At 38.1% G+C, this 19,793-nt stretch overlaps 1 protein-coding gene across 1 annotated transcript in view; it reads left to right on the top strand.

The window, feature by feature from the left end:
- LOC140713804 (lysophosphatidylcholine acyltransferase 1-like) overlaps nt 1-19,793 on the top strand; it is a 115,526-nt gene that overhangs the window by 64,669 nt on the left and 31,064 nt on the right. Inside the window, exons 6-9 of the mRNA XM_073024354.1 lie at nt 10,781-10,839; nt 13,971-14,005; nt 17,060-17,114; nt 18,103-18,185. Of these exons, the coding sequence (XP_072880455.1) occupies nt 10,781-10,839; nt 13,971-14,005; nt 17,060-17,114; nt 18,103-18,185 (232 nt within the window). The remainder of the gene's footprint in view (nt 1-10,780; nt 10,840-13,970; nt 14,006-17,059; nt 17,115-18,102; nt 18,186-19,793) is intronic.

The following is a 19,793-nucleotide window of genomic DNA, read 5'->3' as shown; positions in this document are numbered from 1 at the left end:
GTGTCTGCAGAAGAAGTGGCATAATTGCAGTGTGTTATAATTGTCATTTCTTCAGTGATAAATAATTATGCCGTTTTAAATTTTGACCAAATTTGCTGGAGATTATGAATAATCTGATGTTTGTGTATACACCACTGTGTTGCCTTATAAATCAGTCAATACATGTGTTTGTACGCCTCCAGATGTTTAATCAAAATTGGCCACAAATGTCTTGGATCAAACCGTGCTTAACACTTTGTTTTGCCTCAAATTGTGAAAAAATTTATAATGCATGTACAGGCCTTGAGTACCAAAGTTCTGGTACAATTGAAGTATATGCCAGGGTTAGTTTGGGCTCAGTGTTGCCTGGATTATAAGCATGGGTCTGATTCTTTCTTATTGCATATAGGTTTCTTAAGTTCTTATTCTACAGTTGATTTCCCCATGTACATCATATTCCAAGATCTGCAATGATAGAAGACAGCATGCAAAAGGTTTTGTACCTGGAAACCCCTTTTTACCAGGCATTTCTAGAGATGTGGCTCATTAGCCCCTCGCTAACAGCCACCAGACTCAGTGGTGAGAAAACCCCCTTACCCAGACTCCGTATGTCTAGGGTCAATATGACTTCAATCCCACCAAAACCAGGAAGTTACGATGTCTCACCCACCTGAATCCAGGTCTGTGTTGCCCATCGGCAAGAAATAACAGACCGTACGTTGCATACAATTATAAAGAAAGTATATTTATGAATGTTAACTTAACCAAACTGTTATCAAAGAATAAAGGGGAAAAAAGAACAAAAGGGCCTATCATAATTAAAACCGTCAAATGTATACATGGTTGGAGTTCAGATCTTCCAAAAGCTGATGTGTCTGGTGTGTGCAACTCCTATTCACCAGTGACTGGTAGGATTTCCCCTATTGGACTCCATCAAATCGTGTATTCCCGTTGGTTCAACTCAAGCTGCTTCTCTCTCTGTCCCGCTGAAAAGACCTTGTCCCACCCCAGTGTCCATCACAAAAAGCTCTCCGCCCAGCATTCTCTAGAACCTTCTCCCAATTCCACCGTCCTGATTGGATGACACAACATTCCTGAGCATGAACATCACAACCCTATGTCTTTATCGGTGACCCAAACACTACCAGCAGAACACACTGCTGCAGAAAACCATTAACTGAAATACCCTACGACATTTGCAGTAAAATCTTAGCCAGGACATTACATACAAATATTGTCTTGCAAGATATATTCTGCTCCCCACATATGTTAAAATATTAAGCTTTTTCGTCTGGGAGCCTTGCGGAAAAGTGTCTTTTCTTGCCCTCCTTCACCCTCTGCCCCCTGCACAATATAGAGCAGCTTTGTTACCTTGTGTGGCATATTAATTTTACAAGGGATTTTTCTGCACTGTGTTTGTGAAACTGCAGTTAATGCTGTACCTTTAGGTATGAACATTTGTTCATCTGTTTAAATTAATTTGACTGATTGCATTGCACTAAGTAAATAATGTCACGTGCACGTGAACTTGTACTGAGTTGCTTCAGATCAAAATTCAACTTCCTTTTCATTAATGGGAATTGGTATTGTGAAATATACTCCAATGTATTAAAAATGCTTTTGGGGAACAATTTTATCTGTGATGTTTAGTTTCTGATAACCCTTACAAGGTTATGTTTACACTGGTTATTAAAACACCAAATGGAAATGTATTAGCTGTTCATGGATTTATTGACTTAATTCTGTGATTCCATGTGTTAGGAATAGATAGATTTTAACAATAGACATCTGTCTTTTGACGTTTTAGGCAAATGAGATGAATCAAATATGTCTGACAAATTTTACTTAGTTTATGCCATGGTTCCTTTTGATATGCATTGATTTTGCTTATCAGATATGCCAAATATGTGCTGTGAGAGGTTTATTTTGTGATAACCTTTTTCAGAGATAAGGATTTGTTGGCTTTTGCTAAAGCTACACAATGTGCTTATATTTAAGTAACTTGTGAAAACTGGCTTTAAAACTAATATGCAAATTAGGAATTTTATCTTTCAAATAGCCACGATCTATTGACTGTACTGGCATCGACAATATTCAGTAAAGTTATAGATTCCACAGCTGGGATGTTATCAAAATGTTATCAAAATTAAACTTAATTTAGAAAATATATTCTCCAAGAATAAATGAGTTAAGATTGAAACTTTTGTCAATCATCACAAAACACACATCCTTGGAAATCAGTTCTCTTCAGATCTACTGTGGTCACTTCTGATTTCACTTTTCTTTTTGGATGGTTTCCAAAATAATTTAGTACTTGAATAAATATCAAGTTGAAATATGAAAATATAACTTTGAAGCCTACAACATCTTGCCTTGAAAAGGTTACTTAAAATTTTCAAATGCCACGCAGTTGAATAAACATTGTGTACTATGTGGGTAAATGTTCAGCATTCCAGCACAGGAAAGTAATTAAACTCAGGAACCACTGGACATTAAACTGAATGCTTATGATGGAAGTTTTCCTTTTGAGAAAGAAATGTGATTAAATTATGATTTAGACAAATTATTTAAAAGATGCAAATCAGAATGATTTTATTGTCCAAAAGAAATTCTGTCATGTTGCATCATTTAAGTCCTACAAAGTACTGGGTATGTTTGCCATACATGTGGAGTTTAAGGGTTTTGATAAGGAGCAGAGTGAATGCCAGACTGGATGAAGAACAAAGCAGAAAGCAGAATATGGTAGTAGAGACACAGTATTCATAATTAGTGCAAGAGGTATCCAGATTTATTTTCCTAAATTCAAAGGTACTCAACAAACATTCACATCTTGTGCAGATTACTGCCTATCAAGACACAAACCAATCACCTTTGGTTGGACTTGCATTCCTTTTTTTCCCTCTCAATCCCAGACTGGGGGAGTCTCATTGTGGGCATGGGTCCTAAAATGTCTGTAATCCCATGTCTTGATGTGTTCCAGGATGTGCTAATGCTAAGGAGTTAAATTATGTATCCAAGACCAAATCTCCCTCCAATTCCTTCTATTTTCCAATGAGTTGCTACCTCATTAATAATCCAATCTAGATTTGACTCATTCTATCCATTGTTCTGCAACAGCTGGAAAATTGGTTATCACACGATCACCTATATTTCCCACTTTAGTAATAACATTCCACCTATTGGTACCAAGTCAATCAGGTATTCAGGAATATGAAATTAATTGTTTCTGAGAATTAACACAAGGCTCTCACGCTACATGTGGATTTGATAACCAAACTCTATTATAAAAATATTTTCTTATCTTAACTTGGGCTTTGAGTTATCTCGTATTACCACAGTAGCTGTCTTCATGTTGTTGAGTATCTAACTGCCACTGGAAACGCTTTAAAGTAGATCCATTGCCTCTTATTTCACTATAACTGGTTGCTACTTTCTTCCAATTTGTTAGGCTTTTGAGTCCTTGGGGCTGGTAAGTTGAGCTAACTTTCCAATTCATTACTGCCTCATAGTGAAGCTGAGGGAATGGTACATTGCGTTATCATCCCTTAACTTATGCTGGTCTGAGTCCAGCAAATAGTTATGTTTACTTGGTCTTTATTGTCACCATGGCTATTTCAGAATCCTGTGATCAGTCAATCCTTGAGATTCATTCCTCTTTTGATTGACTCTGTACTTGCACTCTTAATATTCTTGAACTCCAGAAACCATTTACCCCTTCTCCTTGTTGCAACTTCCAAATGTTGATTCATATCGAAAACATTTGTCCATTTCTATTCATTTGTGGTTGTGTTTAACTTTCTGACTGTTCCATTCCTCATCTTCATATCTCTTTTTTCTTCCTCTTTTGAATGTAATCACTAACAGGACCTTCACAGCCCACTAAGAATCCCAATCCCTCTTTCACCAATCCCTCTTTCTTTGTTTAGGTATGGAGGTGAAACAATGGCCCCAAATTTTGATTGATTAACAGAGGAAATGTCTTACTCATATCTACCCTGTTGTGCTCAATAATTTTCTTTCATTGAGGTAACCTCTCATTCTTCTGAAATTCAGAGGCCTAATCTATTGGATTTCTCCTCATATGACAGACCTGCTATTCCAGGAACCAATCTGGTGACTTTTCGATGCACACCCTCTATAGCAAGTCTTCCATTTGTTAGTTAAAGATCTCAGGAAACCCTACATAATTGTAGTAAGGCATCTTTACTCGTGTTCTCAAATCCTCCTGTGTTAAAGGCCAACGCATTATTTCCCTCAATTGCCATGTACCTGCATGTTGACTTTCAGTGACCTAGGACATCATTTACAAATCGTTTTTAACATCTTTTTTTCCTCTACTGAAGTGAAGAGCCTCACTTTTTTCCACATTGCATTCCAACTGTCATGTTGTCGCTCACTCTCTTAGCTTGGCTGTATCCCATTGAAGCTTCTTTGCATCCTTCTCTGCCATTTCCTGATTCTAAATTACAAGTTCTCCCATCTGTCCACATAACCTGCATTTCCTCATAGTAATCTTTTTTTTTTCCACACCAGTAGAAGTTATTGGTCTGTCTATTTCCCTTTTACAATTTTCTGATCATCCTTCGAATTCTAAAATGCTTACAGCCCTCAATCTTACTGGATTTAGTATTACTTTTAATTATCTTTATAATTGATTTGGCCACTTTCCCTGTTGTTTTTAATGCCTTATACATTTGTTGCAAATCATGTATTTATTACTTTAAATGTTGCCCATTGTTTCTCTACAGTTAAAACTTTTAAATTAGTTTCAGACCTGCACAGTTTCCTTTATTTACATTGAAAACCACGGCTTCAGGTTCAACTACTAGTTATGAACTTAATGTAAAATTACATGTTATTCTAGTCATTCCTTCCTGAGAACTTATTCACAACGGGGTTATTAATTTAACCCTTTTTGCACAGTGCTGGATCTAAAATAGTTTGCCTCCCTCAAATTCTATTGCATCTCTACTGATTTGATTTACCCTTTCTATGTCTAGATTAAAGCTCTCCATGATTACTGTATTTTCCATGTTTTATGAAATATAGCTTCATTAGTGATTATTCAGGGGTCTTTAATCAATGACCAGGAATGTTTTCTGACCCTATTTCTGTCTCCTTTCACACAAGTTTATCTTAATTATGTAGTGCAATCTGCTGAGTCAGGGTCCTTTCTAACGGTACAGCACTATTATAAACTCCTAATAATAGCATTAGCCTAGCTGTTTTCTATGAAATTTAAACTTTCAAGGGAAAACTGCAGGTGTGAGAAATCTGAAAAACAAGCAGAAAATGCTGGAAACGAACCATAGCTACAACAGTATCTGTGGAAAGAGAAATTGAGTTAGTTTCTGGTCAAAGATATTTCATCACCCTCTCACTTTCTTTTGTCTATAAGAGTCCTAGAGAAAAGCACAGAAACAGTACTCCAGCCCATCTAGTCCATGCCAAAATTATTTAACTGCCTATTCCCAACAATCTGCAACAAGATCATAGCCCTCCATAACCCTACTACCCATGTATCTATCCAGATTTCTCTTAAATGTTACAATCGAGCTTGTATGCACCACTTGTGCTGACATTCCACACTCTCCCAACTCTGAGTGAAGAAATTTCCCCTCATGTTCCACTTAAACTTTTCACTTTTCACCCTTAACCCATGACTTCTGGTTGTTGTCCCACTCAACCTCAGTGAAAAAAGCCTGTTTGCATTTACCCTATGTTATACCCCTCATAATTTTGTGTACCTCTATTAAATTTCCTCTCAATATTCTCTGTTCTAAAGAATACAATCCCAATTTATTTAATCTTTCCTGATAACTGAGATCCTCCAGACCTAGCAACATCCTTGTAAATTTTGCCTATACGCTTTCTGCCTTTCCTAAATATCAAATGTATTCATTTAATTTTATTTAAAGGAACTAAAGGGAATTAAAGAAAGCCAGAAGGGGCCATGAAAAATCTTTGGCAAGCAGGTGAATACTAAGGCATTCTATACATGCATCAAGAGCAAGAGGGAACTAGGGAGAGGGTAGGACCACTCAAGGATAAACGAGGAACATTTGCTTGGATGCGGAGAATTTGAGTGAGGTGCTTAAAGAGTACTTTGCTTCAGTATTTACCAAGGAAAGGGATATGATGGACCAGGGGATCATTGCTGAGTGTATAAATGCATTAGGGATGTTTAGAGGTCGAGGAGGAAGTGTTGGGCCCCCTAATGAGTATTAAGGTGATCAAGTCCCCAGGGTCTGATGGGTTTTACACCAAGTTATTTAAGGAGGCAAGAGATGAGATTGCTGAGCCCTTGGCCAGTATCTTGATGTCCCCTATTGCCACGGGTGAGGTCCCAGAGGACTGGTAAATGGATAATGTTGTACCTCTACTTAAGAAGGGAACAAGGGAAAATCTTGAACTATGGAATGGTGAGTTTCATGTCAGTTGTAGGGAAATTGTGGAGAAAACTCTTGGTGATAGGATAGATGAACATTTGGAAACCCGTGGCCTAAATAGGGGGAGCTACCATGTCTTTATGCATGGCAGGTTGTGCCTTGCCAACTTGATCGAGGTTTTTGACAAAGTGACAAGAGAGATTGATGAGGGTAGGGCAGTGGATGTTGTCCACATGGATTTTAGTAAGGCTTTTGACAAAGTCCCTCATAGGAGGCTAACCCAGAAGATCGTGGTCTGCGGCAAATTGGCTGCTTGGATTCAGAACTGGCTTACATACAGAAGACAGAGGGTAGTGGTTGAAGGGACTTGTTCAAGCTGGAGGTTTGTAATTAGTGGTGTTCCCCACGGATCTGTGCTGGGACTCCTGCTATTTGTGATGTATATAAATGGCCTAGATGAGAATGTAGATGGGTGTAGTAAGTTTGCAGATGATACCAAAATTGGTGGGATTTGTTTTCTTACAGGCAGGCATAGTAAATCCAAGAACTTATAATAGAAGCAATGGAAGACTGCAGACAAACAACTAATGTGCAAAAGGAAGTAAGAAATAATAATAACAAATAAATAAACAATAAATACAAACAGACAGACAGACATACTTTATTGATCCCGAGGGAAATTGGGTCTCGTTACAGTTGCACCGACCAAAAATAGAGTAGAAATATAGCAAAATAAAACCAGAAATAATTAAATAATAATAAGTAAATTATGCCAAATAGAAATAAGTCTAGGACCAGCCTATTGGCTCAGGGTGTCTGACCCTCCGAGGGAGGAGTTGTAAAGTTTGATGGCCACAGGCAGGAATGACTTCCTATGACGCTCAGTGTTACATCTCGGTGGAATGAGTCTCTGGCTGAATGTACTCCTGTGCCTAACCGGTTACATCATGGAGTGGATGGGAGATACTGTCCAGACATTGGACAATGACATGAGATGAGAGTCCTGGAAAGTGAGTCCATAGATTGTGGGAAGTTCAGTGATGGGATAGGTGAAGTTGAATGAAATTATTCCCTTTGGTTCATGAGTTTGATGGTTCAGGAGTAATAACTGTTCCTGAATAACTCTCTCACGGCAGCAGTGAGAAGAAAGCATGTCCTTGGTGGTGGGAATCCCTGATGATGAAAGCTGCTTTCCTCAGACAATGTTTCATGTAGATGTGCTCAGTGGTGGTGAGGACTTTACCTGTGATGGACTAGACCATATCCACTACTTTTTGTAGGAATTCTATTGGAGGTCATTTATTTCTATACCAGGCTGTGATGCAACCAGTCAATATACTCTCCACCATATACCTATAGAAGTTTGTAAAAGTTTTAGATCTTGTGTCAAATCTTCGCAAACATCTAAGGAATAGACCCGATGACATACTTTCTTTGTAATTTCACTTGCATGCTGGGCCCAGGACTGGTCTTCTGAAATGATAATGACACTGAGGAATTTAAAGTTGCTGACTGACCCACCCCCACCTCTGATTCCCCCGATGAGGACTGGCTCATGGACCTCTGGTTCCCTCCTGCAGAAGTCAATATTCAGCTCCTTGGTCTTGCTGACATTGAATGAGAAGTTGTTGTTGTGGCACCACTCAGCCATATTTTCTATCCCCCTCCAATTTGTTGATTTGTCACCACCTTTGATTTGGCCAGCAACATGGTGTCATCAGTAAATATGGACATTGGAGTTGTGCTTAGCAACACAGTTGTAAGTGTAAAGTGAGTAGAGCAGGGGGCTAAGCATACAGCCTTGTGGTGCGCCAACGTTGATGCTGATTGTGGAGGAGATGCAAATTTGAACTGTGAATGTAAGTGAGGAAATCGAGAATCCATTTGCACAGGAGGTATTGAAGCCAAGGTCTTGATGCTTATTGATTACTAATGATGGGATATTAGTATTGAATTCTGAGCTGTAGTCAATAAGGAGCATCCTGAAGTATGCATCTTTGCTGTCCATAAATTCCACAGTTGCGAGAAGAGTCAATGAAATCATATTTGCTCTGGACCTGTTGTGCCGGTAGGCAAAACGAGTAGATCCAAGTCACTTCTCAGGCAGAAGTTGGTGTTTCATCACAGTGGATGATAGTGCAACTGGACGATAGTTGTTGAGGCAGATTACCACGTTCTTCTTAGGGTGGCACTGGTATAAATGAAGCTTGCTTGAAGCAGGTGAGTACTTCAGAATGCCAAAGTGAGAGGTTAAAGATCTGAGTGAACACTCCAGCCAGTTAGTCAGTACAGGTCATCAGTATTTGGTCAGGTACCCCATCTGGCCAGATTCTTTCCATCCTTGAGATACTTCCTGAAGGGTATTCTCACGTCAACCTCAGGGACTGAAATCACAGACTCGTGGGCTGTGGGAGTTCATGAAGGATGCTCCATGTTTTGACTGTCAAAGTGAGCATAGAAGGCATTGAGCTCATTTGGGAGTAAAGCCCTATTCTCACTTAAATCACTTGATTTCAGTTTGTAAAAGGTGATAGCATTCAAACCCGAGCACATCTGTCGATCGTCCTTCATTGATTCAAGTTCAGTCCAGGATTGCCACTTTGCCCATGAGATGGCTTTCCGGAGATTGTACCTGGACCTCTTGTTTCTTACTTGGTTGCCAGACCTGAATGCCTTTGATCTGGCCCTCAGCAGATTGCAGATTTTACAGTTCATCCAGAGCTTCTGGTTGGGGAAAACGCTGAATGATTTTGTGGCGACACACTGGTCAACGACTGTTTTTATAATCAAAACATTGCAAAATACTGAGGTCATGCATTTTAACCTGTTTGCTAACTGAAAAAAATTCACTTACAGGACATCATCCATCCATATGATGTCATTTATTCCAATGTGAGTCACAGCTCTGGTTCTTCACTCCCTCTTTACGTTGCTCTGCGACCATACATAATATTATAATTTAGCAAAGAAGGTCATAACAAACTTAAGTCTTTCGTATTAAAAAAATTAACAAAAATCTCACCATTGTACTTTGCATTATAACAGAGCAAGGAAGGCTTTTAGAATATTTGGTTATTATACCACCAAATTGTGGCCAATTCTGAAAGGATATCACATTCTTTAGAGCACGGGGAATGTACTAGAATAATTTCTAAATTGAATGACCAAGGTTGGCGATTCTTTGGAAAGTCTAGAGAATCTAGAATTGTCAACAGAAATATTTGACAGTTAAATATGATGCAGTTAAATATAAATTTGATTAAATATAACAGATAAATAGGGAACTTGAGAGTTTAAAAATAATGATGCATTATCTGTGAAACATCAAACTGCAAGAGCACAATTTTAAGTTGCTCATTATAGCCATTTTATTCCCTACAATGGAGATGGAGTGATCTGATATTCACTGCTCGACAGTGCTAGAAGCATTTTCAATAAAACTTTCAAAACAGAATTTTATAAACAGTTGGAGGGCATGCTTACTAGTTTCTGAAATATAATGCTAAAGCATTTTAGCTGTTATCACTGGCATCGTTGCACTGTATCATTCTGCAAATGCAAGAGTTTTATTGTTCTCACTGCTATTCCTTTGAAAGCACAGATCAGTATGATTCATGTTTTGGTGCAAAGCTGCTGTGGCTTCAATCCCATTACTCGTTAGAAACTGCTAGCGGTCCCTGACCAAACTATTAGCATTTTTCTTGGTGTCGTTTTGTAGAGAATTTCCAGGCTCAAGACTTCTGGGTTTCCTAGTCAGAGTACTCTTCAAGTTCAGCAACAGAAAGCAAATTTACAGGAATGTGATAGGGTAGACCTACCACAGGAACAAAAACCATCTTCATTTCATTGAAGAAAAACAGTTCTGCAGAATAAGAAATAAGATTGCATCTTTTTGGAATGAATGAAGTTTCCTTATAGTATGCGTTGAAATGTCTGTTTTTAAATGTCGGGGACATTGAGTCTCAATAGTTTGACAGTAGTCTTGGCCAGATGGCATGGCTTTCTGAGTGAGGCTTACCCATATGATGTTACTTAGATTTCACACTGATACCACCCAAGACACTGTCATTAACTGTCTGGAATGATACAGCAGCACATTAACTTTGCGTGCCTGCTAACCATTCAGGGCAGGGGTGAGTATAGGTGGCTTTCTGCACGCAGGAAGCTCTGCCCCAAAGTGATTGTTCACTTGATCTTATCTCAGGTTGAAAAATGGCAGATAAGCAATTGGAGCTTTTAATAATTTCACTTGCAAGAAGTGATCACCTTTTTTTTTCCATAAAGAGAAGAGATAAAAATATTGACAAAGAATGAAAGGAGAAAATTAGAACTTCTTTTTAAAAAATTGCTTTGGATGTCCAGCATGCAGACTTTCTCATGTTTATGATTTTTTTTTGCATGTTTTTCTTTAGGGGCATTTATTCCTGGAGTTCCTGTGCAGCCTGTAATCCTACGTTATCCCAACAAAACGGTGAGCGTATTTTTGTTTTCAGTGGAAAAATTTTAATCCAGTGTTAGTTATCGTCATGGGGAGCACTTGGTAAACACACTCCTTATACATGCACATTCACACGCAGACATTGCCATGTGGTGAGTGTACGTACTGCATTGGCTTCCCCATATATGCTCACAGTTGACCCACTGTTTTCCCCCACATTGCTGCATACATTGGGAGTTTAGTTTAATTTCGTTCTTTATTTGTACTTACTGTAAGTGTGCAGTTGTGCTGAGCATTCTGCCGTTTCGTGCTGTCCCCCCCCCCCCCCCCCCCGGCAATTCCATGGTGTCTACTGGGTCCTAAAAAGAGTAGATGCACTCGGGTTGGCTTTATGGTGACTCTCCCACCCTACGCGGCAGGATACTCCATTTCTTTCATAATGGGGATATGTAAATGTGTATATTTTGTGGGGATATGAAAATGTGTATATGTTGTTTGTATACTATATTTACTGTAGATGCTTCTGGTTATTTTGTATTAAGATTGAAACTACGTTGTGCACTGCATCATATTCTAATTAGTGTCAAGCTAACTTCTTGGTGATTAAAAATGGTATGTCCTAGTGCCTGTAAAAGGAGCTCATCACCCTCAGTATGAGACAGGGCTGCCAGGAGGTCCCTGGACAAGAATAAGTATGGATGGAGCAATTATTGTGTTTTCTTGTAGATATCTTTTTGTAAATCTTGGCATTTTTTTTTACAATTTTCACTAATAATAATCTTCATTGATCCCAACTGGGAAATTACTTTGTTACAGCAGCGACATTTAAAATCACACTTAGCAATAATAATAATAAATATAATAATCTTTGTAAGTTTGACTTTTGATGTACCTAACAGACACCCTTGCACTAAAGTGCTGGGTGGCTCCAGCCATTGTTCTTTGGTAAAATTAAAGGTCATAATGCATGTTTTTTTAACAGTTATATTTGTTACTTCTCCAGAGAAAGTTGTTGTAGATCACTTTTTTAAAATATGCTTTGAATAAGGTTCTAATTAGGGGGGAAATGGTCTGTCTTAGAACTTCGCAGACTCCCTGCAGAACATTCATTATCAGCTCTAGCACAGGGTATGGGAATTTAATCTACCAGCCATGTTCAACACCTAAAATTATATTTCAAAATTTGCATGCTGAACATGTTTTCCTCCTCCTCTGTTCCCAGAATGTATGTGGTGATGTATTTATAATTTAAGAATAATAATTGCAAGGGCAGATGGCAAAGACATGGTTTGTATTTTTGGCTATTTGGGCTTGATTGAGGTTTCTGAGACTTTAAGAGGAATTTACTTATTAAAAATAATTTGTTAAATGTGCCCAGGATAATCTCAAACAACCCATGATGGAGGAGGCAACATACAACTTGGCATGAGGCTTGGCATGTGATTGAATTGTTAGTGAGGGATTCTGTTAGTTTTTAAATAGTTATGGAAAATGGTAGGACTGTCCACAAATTTAATCCCAAATTGAAGCTAGGCAGAATCTGAGGGCAGTAGATAGGAATTTGCAAAGGTTGATTGGTAGAAGTTGTTTATACTCAACTGTCATGACTACTTAAATACTGCAGCCACAGAAGCAGATTAGAAGGTTTCCTGTGGTGAGTGGTTCAGCTTCTAACATCCTGACCACGCTTCCACCACCTACAAGGCACAAGTCTGGCACGATGGAGTGTTTTCCACTTGCCTGGATGACTGCCATTCTAACAACTCTCAATTCAAAATCTTGACACCTTCTACAACAAAGCAGCTTGCGGGATTGACGTGCCATGGGCTGCCCAAAAGATTATTTCCTCCACCACCAAGGCACAGTGGCTGCAGTGTGGTTTCCTTTCTAGGTTACTCTACCAGCATCTTCTGAACGTGTGAATGGTAATGGCTATGGGGTAAGGGCAACAGGTGCATGGAGACACCACAACCTACTATTTTCCCTCAAATTACACATCATTGTGACTTGAAAATAAAAACATCAGAAGAGGGATAGGCCATTCAATTCCCCCAAGTCTGTACCACCACTCAGTAAGATCATTGCTAATCCAACTTTCTGTATTGCAGGCCGTTTTACCTTGAATCCTTGAACGCCCTCCACAACAGCAGTTAAACTGCACCAGAAAGACTGCAGCTATTTTAAGAAAGTGGCCCATATCCATCTTATGAGGAATTATGGATGGGCAATAAATCTGTTTTTGCCAGTGACACAAAGAAACAAGTGCAGTTTTCATGTCTGATCTCCGTAGAATTTGATTCCCCTTTTGCCTAAAAATCAATTGAAGCCTTGAGCCAACTAAATAACTTGGCACCTGTAAATCTCTAGGCAGACAATTCCAGAGATGCACCACCCTCTCACAGACAATTCATCCTTGTGACTGTCTTAAATTGATTCTTGGACTCGCACGTCAGTGGAAACTCCCTCTCAGATTACACCTGCCAACTCCCCTCAGAACATCATACTTTCAGCCTTCGGTGAGCATTCAACCGTTCTCGATCTTTCTCATCATAGTCCGGCAAATCAGTCCAGTGAATCATTAAGGCTCCTCCCTGGAAAAGACATGAACCCAACACTGTAGCGAGTACTCCAGGTTTGTCAAATTTCCTGTGGAGTTGCTCAAGCGTTTCTATTTCTTGCAATCAGTTTACTTTCCAATTGAGACCAGCATTCCATTTACTGATTTCCTTGCTTCCTGTATCTGAACTCTACTCCTTATCCAGCCTGTCAGTCGGACAAGTGCAGCAGTCTGACTCCACTGATGTCAGCACTCCCCTAAACCACCTCAACTCTCCACTCTGGGTATTGTTCTCTTGTGCCATTGCTGTTTTCCCCCATCGTGCTTTTCTGTGAGGGCCTTCTTAAATCTTAGCATTTTTTAATGATTTGCAATCTGAGTAAAACTTCTTCAGAATTAACAGGGCGATACTTCCGATGGCTTTCTAAACTTGCACTTTTAACAGTTGATTATATTCCAGTGCACAAAATTTCCATGGTTCCACCAAATGCACAATACCGTTCAGGAATTTAGCTGTAAATCTTAAGCCAGTTTGAATACTTCTGTCTGTAATACCAGCTGCAAACAAATGCTCATTTTGAATCAAATTTTCAACTTTTAATTCCAGGATACAATCACTTGGACCTGGCAAGGACCTGGAGCGTAGGTTGATTTAATTTTCCTTTTTTTCTCGTGTTACTAAATTGGTAATTTCACACATATTGCTTTTCTAAGGTTTTAAATGAAAGAAGACAAAAATAAGATGGGACTTATTGAATTTAAAAAGATTATTCTGCTTCTTAGCCAACTGTGCCGTGCATTTTTTCTTCGATTCTTGCATGTATACAACAGTAAAGATTTGTACGTGGGAAAGGATTGGTGGTGAGTTGGGAACTTCTGGAGTAAAGGGTGAAGGTGTGGGCATTATAAGAAGAGGACCTCGTTGAATAATAATTCATTTAACTGTAGGAATGGTGGAGTTGCCTCTTATGATCTTTGTTTAGTTTTAGCGCTTTTAATAACCAGAATGCACTATCATTTAACAGAGACTTGGCAATGACAATGGGCCAAAAGAACCATCATAGTGACAAAGTAACTTTCAATTTGCTAATGTGATTGGCTTTGTTCAAAAACATTACAAATACAAGTCTTGCCTGATTTTTCTCAAGCATTTTCAAAAATAAAATTTAAATCTGCATGAAACAGTACAAAAACAACCAATTAAGTTGAGTTTTTCTTGTATCACCAATGTTTGACTGTCGAGGAAAAAACCTTTTAACAGTCAAAGTGTGCTTGAGCAGGCTAGACAGTATAGGTGGGTATAAATGTGTGAGTATTTGAAAATGGTCTGACAAATGTTTATAAGCAACTGCTTATAAGTGAGGTTGAGAGAAATACAGGCACTTTGGTGAAGTTAGGATATGAGGGAATTGAAAAATAGAGATAGAGTTTGCAGTAGTTCATGCAGTGCCAAAATTAAGCATGGATAGATTTAAAAAATACAATACTGAAACTGCAATGGTGAGCCTCTCAAACGATTCAAGTTTGTTTATTCTTCTTCTGTACATGTATAAAGAAGAACGAAACATTTGTTGCTCTGGATCTGATGCAACATTAAAAAAACACAAACTTTTAAAGAACACAATTTTAAAAAATAAGATATATATAAATATAAAAGCAATTCTGTAAGTAGCTTACAACTGATTGCATGTACATAGTGATGCCAGGTGATGTGTATATAATGGTGGTGGTGAGGTGGGTTAATGGGTGGAAGTGTTGATCAGCCTGATGACTTGGGAGAAGTAACTCTACTTGAGCCCGGTAGTCTTCTTGTGGGTGCTGTGTAGTCTCTTGCCTGTATTATGAAAGTGGAAGAACTGCAGAAATAGAAAGTGCTAAAATTAGTTTGATGAAATTACATCAAAATCTGTGAAAACTGGTGTTACATTATCAGAAACAAAGTAATGCTTAGGATAGTGCTGTGGGTTTCTAAGCAAAGGAATGCATATTTTGTTGTAATTGCATGTCTTAGAAAGAGAGAGGAACTGTAAGAAGCTTTTGATAGGAGAAGGAGATTGTGTGTAGGTTCTTGCTCAAGGAATAAGGAAAGTGTGGGCCTTTTGAGGAGCGGAACCCTAATGCAGAAAAGAAGTGTGTCCTGTGAGGAGGGCAAATAGCAAATGGAAGCAAGAGACAGGGCATTGTTTGGGGAAAGAAATGGAGAAATTAAAATGTTAAGGAAAGGAGGCAGAACACAACAGGATTAAGTAGTAAAATAGGAGCAGGGAAACAAGGTTGCAGTACTTTCAAATACTTTCAGATGGAACTCTACTGCTTCAATAACTTCCAGTAATTTCTCCCCTCCCCATTCTTCTTCCTCCATTTCACAGGCTGGCTCCCCTCTTACCTCTTCTCACTTGCCTATCGCCTCTCCATGGTGCCCTACCCTTTCCTTTCTCCCATGGTTCACTCTCCTTTCCTATCAGATTCTTTCTCCAGCCCTTTGCCTTTTCCACCTATCACCTCTCAGCTTCTCAGTTCATCCCCCTTCCCCACCCACCTGCCTTTATCTATCACATTCTAGCTTGTACTCCTCCTTTCACCTACCTTCTGGCTTTTTCCCTTCCCCTCCCCTTCGAGTCCTGATGAAGGGTCTCGGTCTGAACGATCCATCGACTAATTATTCCTTTCCATAGATGCTGCCTGACTTGCGTTCCTCCAGCATTTTGTGTCTTGTTATTCTGGATTTTCAGCATCTGCAAAATCTCTCATATTACAGCATAGCATAGTCTTGGAGAAATCAGATTGCCCATTTAATCACTCAAGTGACTTATATTGTGAACGTGTATCCTGAAGACGAGATTATTTCTCTTCTCTCTTCTCCCCGCTCCTGATCAGGGACAATAACAAACAGAGTCCCAGAACAGATGACTTTGGTACAGCGGTATTGAAGGCTTCCAATTGCAGAGAGAACCTTGTACCATAACCCTCTACCTCTAAATAATAAGTCAATTTGCCAATTTAACTTGAATCCCATGGGTTTTGAATCAGTTTGAACTTTTGAGTCACACATAAGAACCTTTAAATAGCCTTACATAGACCTCATCAATTGAATTGTCCTCATTGACAATGCATTTTGTCAACCCTGCAAGAAATGCAATCAAATTAGACAGGATCTCCAAGTAACAAAGCCTTGCTGACTACCTTTGCTCAATCCCTGCGCTCTCAAGCATAGATTATCCTGTTCCTGAATGTTTCCAATAATTTACCTTTCACTAGCATTGACTTATTTGATAATGTCCTTAATTCTTTTCTTTGCTGTCTTGAATATATGAAATGACTGTACTTGGAGATAAAAACTTTGTTTGATGGATGTAACAAATAAAGCATAGCAAAATAGATACCAAATGACCATTGCCTCAGCGCTTATATTCACTCGGAGAAGACGAGTAATTTCAACATAAGTAATTACATAGAGTAATTTCAACATAACCCAAAGGAGAGGTCCCCCTTTCAGAAAGGAATATCTTGGTGAAGGTGTTTCAGAGACCTTCACATTACTATTTCTATTTAACTTATTAAGATGGAACTTTTTGTTAGATTGTGCTGAATCTATAAATCTTTCATAAATTGCATGATTTAATATTTTCTGATAAAATTACAAGATGAGCCAATGACACATTTTGTGGAAAATATATTGACAATTTTATTTCTCAGGTTAAAAATCCTATGGCTCACCTTGTGCCAGCTACATAATAACGTGGAAATGGAGGTTAGTTTTTTGTTACTACTTTGAGATTTAGAATGTTGAGTGAATTTTGTTTGGGCTAAGATTATATGTTTTTAATATCCTTAATCAATAACATATTAAAAGTATTAAATTATATTAATGTTCTGTATTTGTATCGTCCCCTTTAATATTGACCTGAAGTTTGCAAGTTGAAAATAACAGAATATACTCATGTCATAAGAATAGTGATCTTCCCTATACTTTGTGCAGAAAAATTCCAGCCACGGCACCATCTATAGTTTTATTTCCATATGTTACTTTCCAATTTGGAGTATTTGTATTCCATGAGGAAGAAGAAAAAAACAAAATCAACAATCAATTAGCAATTCGGTGTAAATTTTGAGAAGTTACATATCTTTGTCATACGTTAGTAAGTGCATTCAAATTAGAAGTTATTTGTCCTTGTCAACCGAAATATGAATTGAAATGTCTCTGAAGATAAGATGGACTTTATACTCTGTGATTTTTAGGATGTACATGGTTGTACTTTAGCCATCTTGCACTGAGTTTACAGGTCATTTCAAAGTAACTTTTGTTACTGCTTTCCTTCAGAAAATTAATTTGGAAAAGTATTGTCTACAACCTGTAATGAAGACCACACATCATACTCAATTTTTAAAAATGAAGCTTAGAATTGCAGGAATGTATGCACACCAAATTCCTGAATTGGCAATATCACTTCAGGAATGTCAGTAGCTTTTCTTTCAACTGGTTTAATCTACCACAGAATGCCAGAGATGTTCTTTTTTTAATTTTCTCTGTTATCAGGCTTGCAGTTCTTTTTTCTCAGACAAGATCACTTCACTAAAATCTGAAACGAATGTACAAGTTTTAATAGCTAACTTTGATTTATAGCTTAATAAATTGTACAGAGAACATTGTTAAAGGATTATTGCGTCAAACCATAAATAGTTGAAATATTGGGGTGTGTTTTGGCACTTAGACTTCTTTTGTTTTCTGTTTTGAATAGTTTCTGCCAGTTTATACACCCTCTGAGGAAGAAAGGAAAAATCCCATTTTATATGCAAATAATGTCAGAAAGGTAATGGCAAAGTAAGTATGATAATACTAATTAGATTTGAAACTCAATATATGATTACTCAGTTAAGTCCTCCAACAAATGTTTAGTAATCACTCAGATTTTTTCCCACTTTGTTGTGATCACTGAGTACTTGTCATAGATAAAAGATACTTGCCTTTAGATATAGACACTTCTCTTTAACTGAGCCAGACCACATAAGATTTAGACCATTCTCAATCCTCACTGATATTGGACTGCACCACATGGTATTGGAAATATTGCTGTCTTTCTTCAATTTTTCACTGCATATAACTGCGTGATGATACCCCTGAACTCAGTGACTTTTCTGATTTTGCCAGAAATCACTTAAAGACTTCCCATATTCAAGAGTAGCATTTAATTCGTCAGTCTGTATTGTAATTTTAATAGAAAAACACGGCCATTTATTCTGATCTTTTATAGAACTGTACAGCACAGAAAAAGAGACACTATGACCCATTCTAAGTATGGCAGCAATCAAGTGCCCACCTGTACAAATCTCATTTACTAAAACTAATCCATAGTCACAAACGCAACTGATCTAATCCTTTCTAACAGTCATGTCCCTTCTCTGCAGTGGCAACTAAAACTGTATACAGTATTCCAGATGTGGTCTCAACAATGTTTTGTATTTTACTAAAGCCTGGTATTCTCTATGACACCTGTATCAAACTATCTACCAGTGCTGCCATCTTCAGGCATTATTTTTTTTTGTAATTCAAATTTTTATTATTATTTATTCTTATTTTACAAAGCAGCACAGCATATCATAGAGCAGATACAGTACAGCATACTTATACAGCCATCCCATGACAGGAAAACATATAAAACTAAGAAACAGAAAAAAAACTTCAAATTTAAGTTTAAATTAACATACAACCAAAATTGATCCCATACGTCTTGCACTTTTCCCTCACTGTTAATTCTTCCCAACATGTGTTCATATGATGAAATCTTAACCATTTCCTCAGCCCATTCCCTCACAGTGGGACATCTGGGTTTTTTCCAGTTTTACAATACTTGCAGCTGTGATGAGACCCACCTTTAAAATAGTAAATTTGTCATTGTTTACATTAGGTATCATTGTCCTATCACCCAGGAGACAAAGAGGTGGGCACAAGCTCAGTATAAGGGCCGACCAATTTCCCAACAAATCAAGAACTTTACACCAACATGGACGAACCATGGAACACTCACAAATCGTGAAAATATGTGCCCACTTCAGTTTTACATTTCCAGCATAAATGATTATCAACAATCCTCATTTTGTAGAGTCTAGTTGGTGTCCAATAATATCTATGTACTATCTTATACTGAATAAATTTCCCTCTCGCTTCCCTAATATGTCTACCCGCATTTGATAAAACATGGTCTACTTCTGCACCTATTGTCTATTTGACCACACATTATCTTCAATATCACTTCCAAGATCCTTCTGCGATACTGCTTTGAGATTGTTACCCGGTTCACCCACAGAGTGCTTGAACATTTTATAAAATGCTGATGCTTTATGAACTTCCTGTGGTAGTGTAAAGTATTCAGTTAAATGGTTACTTTGTGGGCCACCATTCTTGAATATGCTACTAACGCAATGACTTCTA

The sequence above is a fragment of the Hemitrygon akajei genome, chromosome 20 (genome assembly GCF_048418815.1).
Source record: "Hemitrygon akajei chromosome 20, sHemAka1.3, whole genome shotgun sequence".
NCBI lineage: Eukaryota > Metazoa > Chordata > Chondrichthyes > Myliobatiformes > Dasyatidae > Hemitrygon > Hemitrygon akajei.
Note: the sequence above shows the minus strand (reverse complement) of the source record. Positions and strands in the feature narration are given on the sequence as shown.